The 16,326-nt window shown below is 41.0% G+C and overlaps 1 protein-coding gene across 8 annotated transcripts in view; it reads right to left on the reverse strand.

The window, feature by feature from the left end:
* The window catches only part of LOC109410067 (growth hormone secretagogue receptor type 1), a 484,121-nt gene that overhangs the window by 201,048 nt on the left and 266,747 nt on the right, over positions 1-16,326 (reverse strand). For all 8 annotated transcript variants that reach the window (XM_062846362.1, XM_062846363.1, XM_062846361.1 and 5 more), the window contains one exon: positions 3,850-4,030. In XM_062846362.1, coding sequence (XP_062702346.1) covers positions 3,850-4,030 — 181 coding nt within the window. The remainder of the gene's footprint in view (positions 1-3,849; positions 4,031-16,326) is intronic.

Consider the following 16,326-nt stretch of genomic DNA (forward strand, 5'->3'; position numbering starts at 1 on the left):
ATCTACTTTCAAGATGTGTGTGAAATATTGTGCTTCAAATTAGAAAGAAGCAGATATCTGCCATTTTATAAAATTTCAAACTTCCTCTGAAAGTTGTTAAGATTTTTTTTGGTTTGAATTGGTTGTGAATTGCACAAGTTATCTTACCGGAAATACATGAGAAAATCTTAACCTGAATCCTGGATGAAATAATCTTAAACTCTATGGAATAGAGAGTTGAAAAGTTTCTGCTGAAAATTCGTGTTTATTTCTGTTGAAAATTATTGGTGTTATTTAAAAAAAAAATCCTACATAGTTCTTTGAAGTGTTTCTATCAGAATAAAGAAAAGTTTTTAGTATTGTAGAGTTTGATTTCGCTTCCCAAACTTATAAATTATTGAAATCGAATCCCAGAATTGTTGAAACATTTCTATGAAGGAACTAGCAAGAATTTTAGGCGGATTTTTTTAGCAGAGATCTGGTTTGATTTTCTTTAATATGACTAAATTAATGACGAATTTATCATCCTGACTTGAATGTGTAATTTAAGGCGAACTCTTAACAAATCCTTATGAAAATAGTAGATATTTGTGGAGAAGTTCTTTAAAGATCCTGAAATATTTAAAGTTTTGCAAACAATCATTGGCTAAAAACTTGTTCGCCAAAGATTTTTACGAATTTTTACTTATACATAATTTTATTCAAAATAAAACTGTAATTCCATCAGGAACTCATTCTGGATTTCAGATAAAATTTCTTGAGCAGCTTTTAGTGGATTTGAAGTTTCACAAAAAATTCTTAACCATTATTTTGCGCCTTCATCAGAAACTCCTCTCGAAGTCGCGTTAGAAATGTTTAAGTTTAAGTTCCACAAAAAGGAAAACTGGTAATCGGTCGGCAACTCTATAGATTTCATCAATGATTCCACAAGAAATTCTTTTTGGATCTTTTGTAATAACAGCCTCAAAGATAGCGCAATAAATTTTATTTGAAATTTTTCGAAAATGTCTCCTATGAAATCTATTTTTAAATTTCTTAACGGACTTTCTCACGAATTTCGAATTGATTAATGGAATCTAATACTATGAACACTCTCGGATAAAGTGTTATTTACTTGATAAAAATTCTTTACAATCGTCTTCAGACTAGATTTTAGTATCTGGATCTCTGTCATGCTTAGATTATAGTGGATGCCTTTTTTCTAGTTACGCTAATTAAGCTAGATTTATTTTATCAATAACATCCCTAATTTTTAGAGGAATGTTTCATATTTTTGGATTTTTCTGCAATGAAACAAAATCTTCTAAAAAGAGGGCCCCCACAACACTGTGGCCCCGGGCCCCCACATTTGTAAATCCGGCCCTGTATACTGAGCAAGGATTTTGAAGTTTATGGGCGGCGCTATGAAGCTCATTAAATACACCAAATCCAGTGGAATCATTTGTTTTTGACCCGTCAGTGAAAAACCTTCTGTCGCTACTGACTTGACCAACCTTGCTTGCAAAAATTTTGAAATGTGCTCCGATCGGAGCGGATCTGGAATTCCACGGATTTCTTGCAACATGGACAGATCAAAAACTATAGTTGAATTGGAGAAGTCTTGGAAGCAATCACGGTTGAGAACATTCGAAGAAGGGTTAACCTCCAGAGTCATGTACGAGTAGTACACTGTCATAAACTTTGTTTGATGAATTCGTTCGATCAGCTTTTCAAAATTTTCAATTACCAATGGATTTTGCACCTCACAGCGGATGAGGAAGCTTAACGACAATTCTACGAAACGATCTGATAAAGGGAGTACTGCTGCTAGTACCTCCAAACTCATTGTGTGCGTCGAGTTCATGCAGCCTAACGCGATCCGAAGACAACGACACTGGATACGCTCTAGCTTCAGGATGTGTGTTTTCGCGGCGGACTGAAAGCAAAAGCTACCGTATTCGAGAACCGACAGTATCGTTGTCATTGAGATTTCGATTTCTGTACAGTTCTTGTTTTGTACCTTAGAGGTTCAAGGAATCGAATGCAATGAATTTGTTAATGTTATTGCATAACGCGGTGTTTGGTGTAACATCTCCACCAGGTAGGAGATGGTAGTGTGAACTGGACGATAGATTTTCACGAAAATAGTTCTAGGTGTTACGTCTGTTTGTCTGTGGTTTTAGGTTATGCTGTGAGGAATTCGAAATTCATGGTGTTTATTTATAAATAAAAGAAACTCTTCCGATTTCTACTAACGAATTGCAATAAAGAAGTATTATTGCAGCATCTTCAGCTAAGTCAATACTTTGACCGTTTTTTTGGTAACACTATTGACCAGTATATGATCTGAGATCCAAAACAAGCAGGAAACGATTAAACAAAAGCAAACCTCTCCATACGAGTACATATTTAGATGACATTTGTTTTAGCTACCCTTGAGGTGGCAGGCATACTGAACGTGCACTACGTCAGCGTGGTGCGACAACTCTAATATCCTAGGAGGGTTAAACAAATAGATGATAACTATATCATAAAATTACTGCACAAGAATAAATATGGGTACACGAGTAAGGTACCATCACCGCAAGGTATATCAATTGTTTTGTTTTTTATTCTCCATGGAAAATAATTTTGAAGAAGATCGAAATGTGAAAAGGTATTTGTGAAAAAAAAACGAAAGGAAGGGGAAATTAATTGAGCTCAACTTGACAGAACAATACAGAACAGGATTTCATAATCCTGCAACCCTTCAAAATCTATAGAATAATAAACCCAAAACCGATCGTTTTGGTAACAGCTAATCTACCAGCAAAACCCTTTACGTTGCGATACGAATTTACCATTTTTCATACTTTTTATTGGCATTTTACCATATCCGTCAAATTTGTTCAAGCGTATGATAAATATCAGCGAGCTGTGAACGAAAGGAGTGAATGTTTCCATCATTCACCCATCATCACCCATCAAAGGCAAGGGGGTATCGCATCAGCTCAGCACATCTCGACAGCCAGTTAGGATCCACCGAATGATGGAAGAATCACGATGAGGGAAGCAGGCAGCACGCGGCAATCTTGCGATTTTCCAGATGGCCGTGTGTCGTTCGTCCTTTTCGCAGTGGTTCCTATTACGGAATTTGGAAAACTTCGAAAGGATGACAGGATGATTGCCACCATTCAAGACCACTGTGCAGCTATAACGATGGAGTATCATTTGATTGAGAGTGAATTGAATCGGAAAGTATCGTCGATTGACCACGGAGAAGAAGGAAAAATCAGCAAACTCCAGTCTAGGCAGTAAGAAGGATACTGTGTGTCCGACTTCCGACCGAATAGTGTTGAGCGGATTAACCGGCAAAAGTAATCAATCATTTTCCGCTAGGTTTCTGTTCTTGCACAGATAGCTTGTGATTTTTTTCCAATCCCTATTGTTTCTTTACAGGACGAGAAAAATACCCCGATAGCTTGCAGGACGCTGAGAGAAACCAATAAATGGAAATCTATCAACTCGATTGGTTCCGAGGCTGTAAAAGAAAATTCTTCCGCATAAGTAGTTACGAAGATGATGATGATGATGATGATGCTCATTCGTAATGTGGTTTAGCACTCTGTCATCTCCGTTGCGATGGGTTCTTTTGCTTACACTTAGATGAGATGAAGTTATCTGGTAACAGTAAACGAAGAGTTCTACGATACATACAGTACGCAAGCGACACATATAAACGAATAAGTCGAAAGTGATCTATATACACAATGCAAGGTTATCTGTAGGGAGGTTATTCTAACATACAACTAACACTAAATGGGATTAGTCACATGCAACTTCACGAAGCCGGGTTACTCACGGACTGCTGCCGGGTCAAGTACTGCACTGACTGCATATTTACATATTTACCTCGTCAGGATGGCTGCCACGGTCCACGCGGCCAGACAAATCATCAGAGCTCGGGCCTTGGTGCACACGTAGCCGGCTTTGAGCGGTTCGCAGATGGCATAGTACCGCTCGAAGGATATGGCTAGGATGGTCAGGACGCTCGCATGGGCCACCGTCAGCTCCACGAAGGGCACCGCTTTACCTAGAAATGAAGAGAAGATGCTCTATAGTCTATACAATCAATTCAGTCATTAATTGGGTAATTTCTCAAGTAAAATCGAGTTAAAAAATAGGTAGTTTGAATGTGGGGAGCCCTTAGGCGCAAGGGTCTATCTGAGAAAATCATCGGCCTCATTGAAGCACAGTACAGGGCATTTTCATGCAGAGTACTGCACAACGGTGTTTTGTCCGATCCCATCCAGGTCGTTGCTGAAGTGAGGTAAGGATGTATACTATCACCGCTACTGTTTCTCATCGTAATTGACGATGATCCTGGTAGGTGCGATTGATCGTGAACCAAATAGGGGGTTGCCGTGGCAGTCCATTACCATGGAGCACCTAAATGACTTTGAACTGGCTGATGCCGTTGCTCTTCTAGCTAACGGCGCTCTGATATGCAAAGTAAGCTCGATGATCTTGCCGATCGCTCCTCGGCGTCAGGTCTTACCATCAACGTCAACAAGACCAAATCGTTGGATGTAAACATGGTCGACCACGGTAGTTGGGTAGTAGCCAAATAACGGCCAATAGTGGTACCAAGATCGACATAGGTGCACGAATAAAGAAGGCGAGGGATTTTGGATCTCTTTGGCTCAGCAGTGACCACCGGATGAATTTCAACTTTTCCGTACCGTCAAATGGGGTAACTTGCAACACTTTTCGACTTTGAAGCAATATCATTGAAAATCAAAACATTTCAAACATACTGCAAAGCATCGTGTACACTAATTACCACGAGTAGAATACTATGCAGAACTTTATTTACCAAAATATGTTGCCACTTAAACAGGAGGTGTGAAATACATGCTTGTTGCAAGTTACCCCATCTGTGGGGTAACTTGCAACACGTGACATGAAGCTAAGTTAGCTACCATTAAACTGCACTAACATTCTAGTTCTTCGTCATATTATAAGTTTTTGATGTAATGCATTAAAAATGCTTTAAAAAGATGTACACTAACCAATTGAACTATGATTTTTTCATTATAGAGTTGATAGTAATTATAAGCAAAAGTATATCGTTTCAAAGCTGGTCTTACGTCCCTCAAATAAAAAATATTTATGGATCTCATGACTCAGTACTAGTAAGAAAAGGTCAACAATGCTAAATGTAATTTGTTAGAAAGGTAAAGTGAGTCATCATTAGGTAATTTTCATTATGAAGTGGTATTTGGCTACTTCAGATAAAACAACATGATTCAAATACTCATTCAACTATTTACAAAGTTTAAAGCCGTCAATTCGGGCATTCTATTGAAATAATTTACCTCCATCTAGGTTCAGAATAGATGTTGGTGATTGTTTTAGAACGTTCATAAACTTTCATCAAGGTGAAACACATATGAAAATTCAAAATATGGAAATCTTTAACATGTATTAAAGTCACGTGCAAAAAAAAAAATGGTAAAATTGATTTGGCATTTGAAAATGATTACGTTACGTAATTAATTAATGATCCATTTCGATTATTTCTATCCGAAATATCGTGAAATGAAAATAAATTTTAGATTTTTTTTATTAATTTCAACTGTTGCAAGTTACCCCATAGTGGTTGTCGAATATGATTATGATTTATTACATTACTTAGTCGATAAGTTTATCAAACTTTAATAGTTTAGCTAAGCTTACTATTAGGTACCCTAACTTCAAGCACGATCATCATCAGACTTATCGCACTTACCCTTTGAGAGTGGTAAAGCACGATTTTCATACTTGTTTTTATGGCATAAAATAAGCAAACCGTTTTAACAGTGTAACTGAACAATAAACAAAGAAACAAAATTGAGTTTTCCACTAAAACGATCATTGGTACCTACACATGATTTTGTTAATCGAAATGGTGGAGCATAGTAGCTTTCATTATAATAAAACAATAGTTCACATTTAATGTATGTCATTGTGTTGCAAGTTACACTGTTGTTGCAAGTAACCCCGTTTGACGGTACGTTAGAAATAGAAGTTATATTGATAATTCCTCCAGGAGCTTCACCAGGAATTTCTTCCACCGGGAACTCCTGTAAGAGTCAAAAAGGGAATCCTTCTTTAGAGGGATTCACCGATAAATAATCTAAAACTTTCGCGGAGGATTCCTCTAAGAGTTTTTCTAAGAAACTATTGAAAGAATTACAGGTCGATATTCTTCGGAACTACTGTAAAATTTACGGAAAAAATACCCGGAGGAACTCTTGAAGGAATTTCGGGACGATCACCCTGAGAAACTTCCTGAGAGACTAAATTTCTGCTGGAGAGGTGGAAGAATAATTGGCAGTGGAGCTCCCAGAACTGTGGAAGTCCTTAAGGAATTCCTGGAGGTACATACTGTTTTTTGTTTGTGTGTGTGTGTGTGTGTGTGTTTTTTTTATTCTAGGAGTCCAAAAATCTTCAAAAGACGCTGTGTGCGATTCGAATGTGCGCCTACCCACTAAAAACACTCTCCTAGTTCACCTCCACCTTAAATTCCCCTCCGGTACCACCATGCAGTATTTCTTCGGAGGGGAGGCGTTATGTGCCTTGTGCACCATCACCAATTTGTTATTCTACGCTGTTATTGTTAAAATTTTCTATGCTCTTTCGCTACCTCCATGCTAAGCCATTTAGCTCTTGTTAATTTGTTAGGTTTCGCCAATCAGCAAGCCACATGCGTCATGCTGAACCATTTAGCTCCTGTTAGTAATTTGTTAATTTCCTACATTTTTCGCCATTCAGCGCAGACCCGCCCGGAGGCAGACATCTTCTACGCCTTGCGGACATTACGAACTTACCGGCAGGGTGCCGAAGTCACTCCAGCGATGCCGGTGGGTCCTGGCGTCCGGTTCACTGGCGCTCCGACGACCCAAACCGGTGCTACGATGCGTTCTACTCTACTAGCCCTCGGCTCTACTCCGTCAGAGAGTTTCCCGGCGAAGGAATGTCTCCCGAAACCGATCGTTGTTCCTCCCGCCAACTTTGCTGTAGTACAACCATGATCTGAACTACAGTCCTGTTAACTACGTTCCACTTTTCTTCGTCGCTGCACATACGTTCGACGATATTTTCCACATTTACGTCGACGCCGACAATTGCTGCCATTTCTCCTCGCGAATGCGCGAACCTTGGACAACTGAAGATGACGTGCTCCGGTGTTTCTTCTGTGTCCCGAAACTCAGGACAGATCGGTGAACTGGCATGGCCGAATCTGTACAAGTACTGCTTAAAGCACCCATGACCAGACAGAAATTGTGTCATGTGGAAGTTAACCTCCCCGTGTGCTCTGGTGATCCACATCGACACGTTGGGAATTAGACGATGAGTCCACCTGCCATTCGCAGCGTTATCCCACTGCTGCTGCCACTTGTGTAGTGTGCTGACTCGCGCTCTCTTCCGAATTCCTCTTGTGCCTCGGTCCCTGTAGCATTCGCTATCTTCTTCCAGTAGAAGGCAGATAGGGATCATCCCGGCTATTACACACACGGCGTCTGACGAGATGGTTCGATACGCACTCGACACTCGCATCGCCATCAGCCTGGACGTACGGTTCAGCTGGGCGCGGTTTCTTCCAGTCTTTAATGCCGACGACCACACTGGGGCTGCGTATCTGACGATGGATGATGATACGCTCGCTAGTAGTCTCCGCTTGCTGCTGATGATCGCAGAGTTGTTAGGCATGATCCGGGATAGTGCCGAGATCACCACCGTGGCCTTCTTGCAGACGTAGTCAACGTGGTTGTTGAAGTTCAGTCGGTCGTCTAGCATCACTCCCAAGTGCCTGACTTCGTGCTTCGAGTCGATAGTACACTCGCCAACCACAATTGTTGCATGCTGCACATTCTTCCGGTTGCTGATGACAACTATCTCAGTCTTGTGGTGAGCTAGAGATAGCTTCTTCTCCCGCATCCAGTCTTCCACCGTGTCTATCGCCTCCGTGGCCAGTACTTCTACTTCCTCTCGTGTTTCTCCGATCACAAGCAGCGCCACGTCATCCGCAAATCCGACGACCTTTACTCCTCTGGGAAGGCTCAGTTTCAAAACCTCATCGTACATGACGTTCCAGAGAGTCGGGCCCAGAATGGATCCCTGTGGAACGCCCGCCGTAATAGCCACACTTCTCTTTCCGGCGTCTGTTTCGTAGATCAATCTGCGGTTCTGGAAATAATTTTTCAGAATCTGGTACAGATACTCAGGTACCCTCAGCCTGTGCAGCGAATCGGCAATTGCTGCCCAGCTGGCACTGTTGAAAGCATTTTTGACGTCTAGGGTGACCACCGCGCAGTAACGGTTTCCCCTTCTCTGTTGCTTCTGCGCCGTCTGCATAGCATCCACAACCGTTCTGATGGCATCTACAGTGCTACTGCCTTTCCGGAATCCGAACTGCAATTCTGATAGACCGCTCTCACTCTCAGTGTATTTCGTGAGCCTGTTTAGGACCACTCTCTCCAACAATTTACCAACGGTATCCAATAGGCATATCGGCCTATACGCTGATGGGTCGCCGGGAAGCTTCCCAGGCTTTGGCAGTAGCACCAATTTCTGTCGTTTCCAGATGTCAGGGAAACTGCCCTCCTCAATGCAATGTTGTATTGTGCTCCTGAACATATCCGGGTTTTCGTAGATTGCTGCTTTTAGGGCCACGTTTGGTATCCCGTCCGGGCCAGGGGCTCTCTCGATTGGCAAGACTTTCGCTACCGCGATCAGCTCTTCGTTAGTCACCCTGATTTCTTCATCGTGGTTATCCTGATTGACGTACGGTGTGGGCGGCCAGATTGTCGGCTCGTGAATCGGAAACAGTGCCTCGATGATAACTTTCATCTTTTCCGGGCATCTGTCGGGTGGTACCGCAGGACCCTTTATCTTCGACATTGCTACACGCAAAACAAGAAAAGCTACCAAAAATTGAGATATGCCTTTTCTACCAATTTATGTATTAAAAACGTACAGAAAATGTGATAAATCATAATCCATTCGTTGTATTAAGATGCGCTACACGGATCCATATAGCTTCCATACCACTACACACAAACACCTCCATTCAAACCCGAGAAGTTGAACCGGGTTGCGTCTAAAAATAACTTTCGCTTCGCTGCTGAGCTTCGCGTCCTATTGTCTACATGGAATTTTCCACTTGCAAACAGCAACCTGCAGGATGCGGGCTTTTCAGTGCACAATGGGTCTAGAGTCGTATTTACGAAGACAAAAATGTTTCTGCCAAGTTCTGCCATTTCTTTTTTTTTTCATTATTGTGAAATGATTACGGTCAATCAAGTGTGGCTTATCCAAAAATCTGCTGATTAATTATTCTCTATACAATATCAGAATGTTTTATAAAGTTATAGCAAATTTACAAAAATAAAACATTCGATTGATTTGATTGATTTGTCTTTATTAAAGAGACTTTCAGCCCTTGGATAAAACATTCGAATCATTACAACTTTTCGAAAAGTTTTCAATAAATTGCAACTTTTTTGCCTTTGGTCATATTTTAGTCGAGTCCAACGATACATGAAGACCAATAAATTAGTCATAAACTTTCAAAATTTAATTTAATTCGGTTCACTTAGTCCTAAGGTACAGTAATTGGATAAACGGAAGTCAAAAACTAGATATAGATAGAAAGGCTCTAATTTCGTGTAAAGTTGAATAATCAATCAAGCCCAAATTTGCACCAATCAAATCAAACTCGTTGAGGAACAAGTAATCAAGATAGTTTTGGTGGACTTTATAAAAGGATACAACTTGCTAAAAATGTTTTAGGCAATTTTTAAAACTTAGCATGCTTTTGTATATACCACTAGGCGGTGCTAGAGGTCAAGCAAATTTTAAATTTAATATATCTCAGAATTCTGGTCACTTACAAAGTTGGTGTCTTTGACAATGTTGTTTGGTAGGTCAAGGGCTTACAGTTAATGGTCCACTTGTTTCGAAATTTTGCCACAAGGAAGCACAAGTTACACATTTGCAAAATTATGGAAATGAATGTTTTTTTTTCGTAAAGCAATCAAAAAGCTGTAATTTAGTTTTCTTTGAACATATTTAAGTCAAGTCAAAGGTTTTTCAAAGAGCTATATATTAGTCATGGATGTGCAAAATTTCATTTCATTCGGTTCACTTAATCCAGAGATATAGCACTTTAACGAAGAACACTCAAATATGAAACATTTTACTAGAGTCGCTCCAACTTCATGTAAAACTATCCAATCGAGCTCAAATTTGTACCATTTATAGCTAATTAGTTGTGCAACTAGCAGATAAAATTTGAGAATATTCCCTACATATTATAGAAAGTTACAGGTTGCTGAATATATTCGAGATAATAAGTAAAAGATACATGCTTCTTCTAATTTGCAACTAGCGCCGTCTACTGGCAGAATCCTGAACCAATCAGCTAATCAACTGAAACGCATTAATAAACCAAACAACATTGCCGAAGAAACCAATTTTCTAAGTAATCAGAGTTCTGAGATATATGGAATATAATAATTAATTTATCGTCAGCGCTACCTAGTGGTGGAATTTTGAATCAAACGGCCCATCACCAGTAAAACCTTGGCTGGTCTAACAACTTTGCCAAGTATACCGAATATTTAAGTAATCATGGTGCTAAGATGTACGGTACGGAAATTTCGCCAGTGCTACGTCTTGCTGTCTGTGATATCTGTCATACCAGAGACAAACAGACGTAACACTGATGAAATGTTTATACCAAATATCTCATCATCCTGGTTACATAGAGAGTTGGTGTCTTCGGCAATATTATTTGGCTGGTCAAGAACTAACAAATGATGAGCCGTTTGATTCAAAATTCCACAACAAGGCAGCGCTAGTGAGCAAACAAATATTATATTCCATATATCTCAGGACTCAGATCACTTAGAAATTTGATGTCTTCGTCGATGTTGTTAGGTTGGTTACGGCCGCTCAGTTGATTAGCTGATTGGTTTAAGGTTCTGTCAGTAGGCGGCGCTAGTTACGAATTAATTGAAGCATGCAACTTTTATTTATTATTTCAAATATATTCAGCAAGCTGTAACTTTTTCAAAAATACACCAAATATTCTCAAATTTTTCCTGCCAGTTGCACAACTAGTAAGCTATAAACGGTACAAATTTGGGCTCGATTGGATAACTTTACATAAAATTGAAGCAACTCTTATAAAGTAGTTCATATTTGAGTGTTCTTCATTTAATTGCTATATCTCTGGATCAAGTGAACCGAATGAAATGCGACATTGCACAATCATGACTAATACATAGCTCTTTGAAAAACCTTTGACTTGACTGAGACACGTTCAAAGAAAACAAACTTACAGCTTGTTGATTACTTCACGAAAAAATATCAATCATTTGAATGATTTAGCAAATGTGTAACTAGCGCCGCCTAGTGGACCATTATAACTGTTGTAACCAACGGGTTCCAATTTCTCCACATAGGCCCAAATAAATTATATGTTTTGTTTTCATTTTTTTCATTCAATAACTTTTGCTCGATGGAGTCCCATGGTCGATTATCTCGCATCAGCGAGTGTTGTCGCGTCCAGGCAGGGCAACCGGTATCGAGGGATAGGATTGTATCCCGCCACAGGATATAGGGTGCCCCGTCTATTTCGGGCAAGATAATCGATCATGGAAGTGAGAGTGACTATTAAATACTTAAAATTGAATTTATAGAATATTAAGGGCAAACTATTTAAAGTACATTGAAATTATATAACCAAGAATAAAACTAACGTTACTCACAGAAATTAAAAGATTGCTTCAAAAGAGGGCGATGTTAGCCCCATTTAAATTAAACTTTTAATTTCTGTCTACATTTAGCTAGGAATCAAACTAACCCCAAAAGCGCCTAGGTCACTCTCAAAACAAAAAAAAAAAAAAACAGCTAGGATAGAATAACCGTCGATACAAAATTCATCGCTGAATCTGTATGAGGTGTCTACCTATGAAACTTGGCGTCAAACGGAGATCGGGGTAATGACTGGTAGAACTGCGTTTGCGTGCGTTTTTGGAGTTTTTTAGAGAGTGAGAGTTCCGGGAGGCGGCTGGAGAAGAGGGATATAAAAGGAGGTGGAGCCATGTGAGAAGAGCTCTTTTTTGGAAAGTTTTTTGACACTAGTGCCACGGGAACGCGGTGACTCAAGCGCGGTTTGTGAAACCGAAAGTTACATTCGGGCGTGTTATAGTGAAGTGTATCAGTGAGAGGTTGGAAATTCGCGGAGTGGTGTCCTTTGGACCAAGAAGCGTGGCTATCGGTGCCGGCAGTGACAGAGTCACATAGTTAGAGGTCCGATAGTTTCGACGCATGCCCGAATTCAGTTTAATAGTGCGATTTCCCCTCCAATAAAACCACTCCCTTAGAGAAGTGCACCCTGTGACGATACACGGTAAAATCTAGTGTCCGCTTGAGCCCGTCCAGATCGTTCGTCAACATACGATCCCGCGCCCCGTTGATCGACCACATGGTTGATCCTACCTTGTTGATCTCGCCCTAATGATCGATAAGTTATATGGATGACCCCCGAAGACGATATCCAGAGACCGGCATCCTACGAAAAACCCTGCCTCCACCGCCGCCTGCCCCCTCGCCAGGCTCGCAACGAACACCACCTCAATGCGCACCACCACGACCACAACCGGACCCCGCAAGCCTCCGTTACCCGTCAAGCCATCGTTCACCGTGTGAGGTACAACTCGCGCCGAACCCCAACAGCTCGTTACCACCACAAGCGCGACCGGCGAGTCGCTCCCGAACGTATGTGAGTACCCCTTCTTCGATTATAAGTTAGTCACGGATCAGCAGCCCGTCCGGCAGCTTCGATGCAGCAAGGCGCCCACCGATATGCTAGCCAACGTTTGTGAATTCGCATGCTTTCATTCCCTAGAATTTGTTAAATAATAATCGAATATGCCTAAAATCAGTGTTTTTATCGAGAAAACGAATTTCATTGTGAGGTCTTTTTGGAGAAGGTAAGTGCCAATGTGTCGTTCTGTCCCCTAGTTTGCCCTGAGAAGGATTATTTAGCCGGGATTTGCATCGCTCGACCTAGTAGTGAAGAGTATGTTACAATTGGCGGCCCAACTGCCGGCACCGATAGCCACGCTTCTTGGTCCAAAGGACACCACTCCGCGAATTTCCAACCTCTCACTGATACACTTCACTATAACACGCCCGAATGTAACTTTCGGTTTCACAAACCGCGCTTGAGTCACCGCGTTCCCGTGGCACTAGTGTCAAAAAACTTTCCAAAAAAGAGCTCTTCTCACATGGCTCCACCTCCTTTTATATCCCTCTTCTCCAGCCGCCTCCCGGAACTCTCACTCTCTAAAAAACTCCAAAAACGCACGCAAACGCAGTTCTACCAGTCATTACCCCGATCTCCGTTTGACGCCAAGTTTCATAGGTAGACACCTCATACAGATTCAGCGATGAATTTTGTATCGACGGTTATTCTATCCTAGCTGTTTTTTTTTTTTTTTTGTTTTGAGAGTGACCTAGGCGCTTTTGGGGTTAGTTTGATTCCTAGCTAAATGTAGACAGAAATTAAAAGTTTAATTTAAATGGGGCTAACATCGCCCTCTTTTGAAGCAATCTTTTAATTTCTGTGAGTAACGTTAGTTTTATTCTTGGTTATATAATTTCAATGTACTTTAAATAGTTTGCCCTTAATATTCTATAAATTCAATTTTAAGTATTTAATAGTCACTCTCACTTCCATGATCGATTATCTTGCCCGAAATAGACGGGGCACCCTATATCCTGTGGCGGGATACAATCCTATCCCTCGATACCGGTTGCCCTGCCTGGACGCGACAACACTCGCTGATGCGAGATAATCGACCATGGGACTCCATCGAGCAAAAGTTATTGAATGAAAAAAATGAAAACAAAACATATAATTTATTTGGGCCTATGTGGAGAAATTGGAACCCGTTGGTTACAATACTCCCTGGGCTGGGAAAAAAAAAAACATCGATTGTTGTTTTTTTTTTGTCAAATATCCAGAGTGGTTTAATCAAATTATCTCTAAAAATGTTAGCATATCCATTATATAGCATACGATCGACTTCAAGGGCTCGACCTTGTCTTTCCTCTGTCCAGACAAACCCTTAGCGAGACTCTCTAATCTATTTATCACACCTCCACTTTCCTGCATTCGAATAGAGATCAAAACGGAATAAAGTTTATCTTACTCTTCGTATCCAGGGAGCAAAACAAAATTGATAATTCTATTGCTATGTCTATCTTCTTTTGATTTCTGTTGTCTATTGGTTACATACATACGGTTTCAGTCATTCTCTCAGTCACACTACTAAAGAGGCCTCAAAATATTAATCTCTCTCACTCATTACGCATACATACAAGCGACTCTCATTCACACACCAAAAGAGCTAAATACAGCATTCTCAGAGCCTACACTATACAGAGTATTCCTGTATATTTACGACTCTACCTAACTATTCAGATTTAAATATGCGCGCATACTGGTAAGCTTCTACCCGGGTAGTTTAAATTCTAATTATCTCCACGTCTGGAGTACAATGTTGTGTCTGGGGTATCACCCAATACACATTTCGTGGTGCTCAGCACCTGCGAGAGACGATAGTCCATCCCGCTCTTCAAATGCCTTGCCAAGGCAGTCGACCACTCCTTCTTGGTGGAGCAGGACGTTTTACTACTTTAAACGCTAACTTTTACCGCGACCAGAAAAGTCTGGCTCCAGAACGAATATTTTGACGAATCTCTTGGTCACAATGCCCTCGTTTGTGGACCGCAGGCATGATTTCAGGGGACAAATTCAATAATTCCTGGCCTACACTGGTGACGTACAACGGTCTGTCGTCTTTTGAACCTAACTATACGAATCTTCTCCGAATGACCTTGAGTGACCTCTACAAGAAATCGGTGAATATAATAGAAGCGGTGAAATAACAAAACATGAGCTAAAAGGTCTTGACCTTTGGTGTCGCAGGCGTTTATCCTGGTTTTAGGTGTACTGCGGGCCAGATGCCCAACGGCTTGCCCTCTAAATCCTCGAGGTCATAGGAAGAAGTGCCCACTTTTGCTTTGACCTTACAAGGCAAGTATTGAGGTCCATATTTAGCATTATAACTATCTATGGCACTAGAAAGTCGCATATTTCTGCGATAGACTAATTGACCTGCCTGGAAGGCTTTTGGGAACCTCTGATGACGAAGATTGTATTGCTTCCGGCATGTGTCATTAGCATTAGCTAGATTAGATTTAACTTGATCATAAATCTCTCCAAAATGATTCAATTTCTTGGCCTCCACTTCCTCAGTTGGCTCGGGTTGCTGATGCCTAGCTAAACGGTGGTCCCCACCCTTGAGGAACATTTCGTGACCGTGTGTCACGTAATATGGAGTGAATTTACTAGAACTGTGAACGCTAGTATTTAAAATGGTTTCAATCTCTGCTAGCCGTGAGTCCCATAGTCGCTGATCATGTCGGGCATAGGTGCGAATAGCCACATTCACGGTCCTATTCACCCTTTCGACTGGGTTGGCGCAACAGCGTAAAATAGCAAATATTTCTACGAAATATTTTAATTTGTGAAGGGGGAGAACGATAAATTGGCACAGCATTTATCGCGTATAGTCTATTTAGACTGGTGCATGAAAATTATTCTCGAGAACGTGATTGGCATATCGATAGCATACGATACAATTTCAAGAATTCGTCGTTGAACTTTGATTTTGCTCAGAATTCCAAAGCGATTTGATACTCAATTAGATTGATTTTCCCTCAAGAGCTTTCGTGATCATTCGTTATTAGTTTCCTTACGTCTGGCGAAATGGAGTCCTATGGATCTTTCCCAGCGTCACTAAAACGTGGCACAACGTTTAACAAATGGTACCAGGATATGCGCGTTGATTTATTGAATGATGATGAACTTGCCTTCGAGATAGAAGTTAGGGATATCGCGGTAGAGGGAGACAGGTCCCAAATGCGTAGGTGTCTGAGAGCAAGACTGAAATTCGAGAAAGAAGAAGGAACTAGATCCATGACCCTGAAATCCGACCCGATATTACAAGTAGATCTGTGTAGAAAGAAGCTGGATGAAATTGAGAAAATTCTGCGAGAAAAGAGAGGGGATTGCCCGACCGCGTGTAGGGACCGCTTGCTTCATCTCGGTGCACGGGCACTGCTGGCGATCGAACATGTATCCGATCCAGTGAGGGAGGAGTTGAATTCAATTTTCACCATTATTACCGATCATCTTTATTATTTCTATTACAAATCGGTCACTTTTGATCTCGCGGCTAGCCATATGAATCCAGAGGATGAGGA

This window comes from Aedes albopictus, chromosome 1, assembly GCF_035046485.1.
Source record: "Aedes albopictus strain Foshan chromosome 1, AalbF5, whole genome shotgun sequence".
In the NCBI taxonomy this organism is placed as follows: domain Eukaryota; kingdom Metazoa; phylum Arthropoda; class Insecta; order Diptera; family Culicidae; genus Aedes; species Aedes albopictus.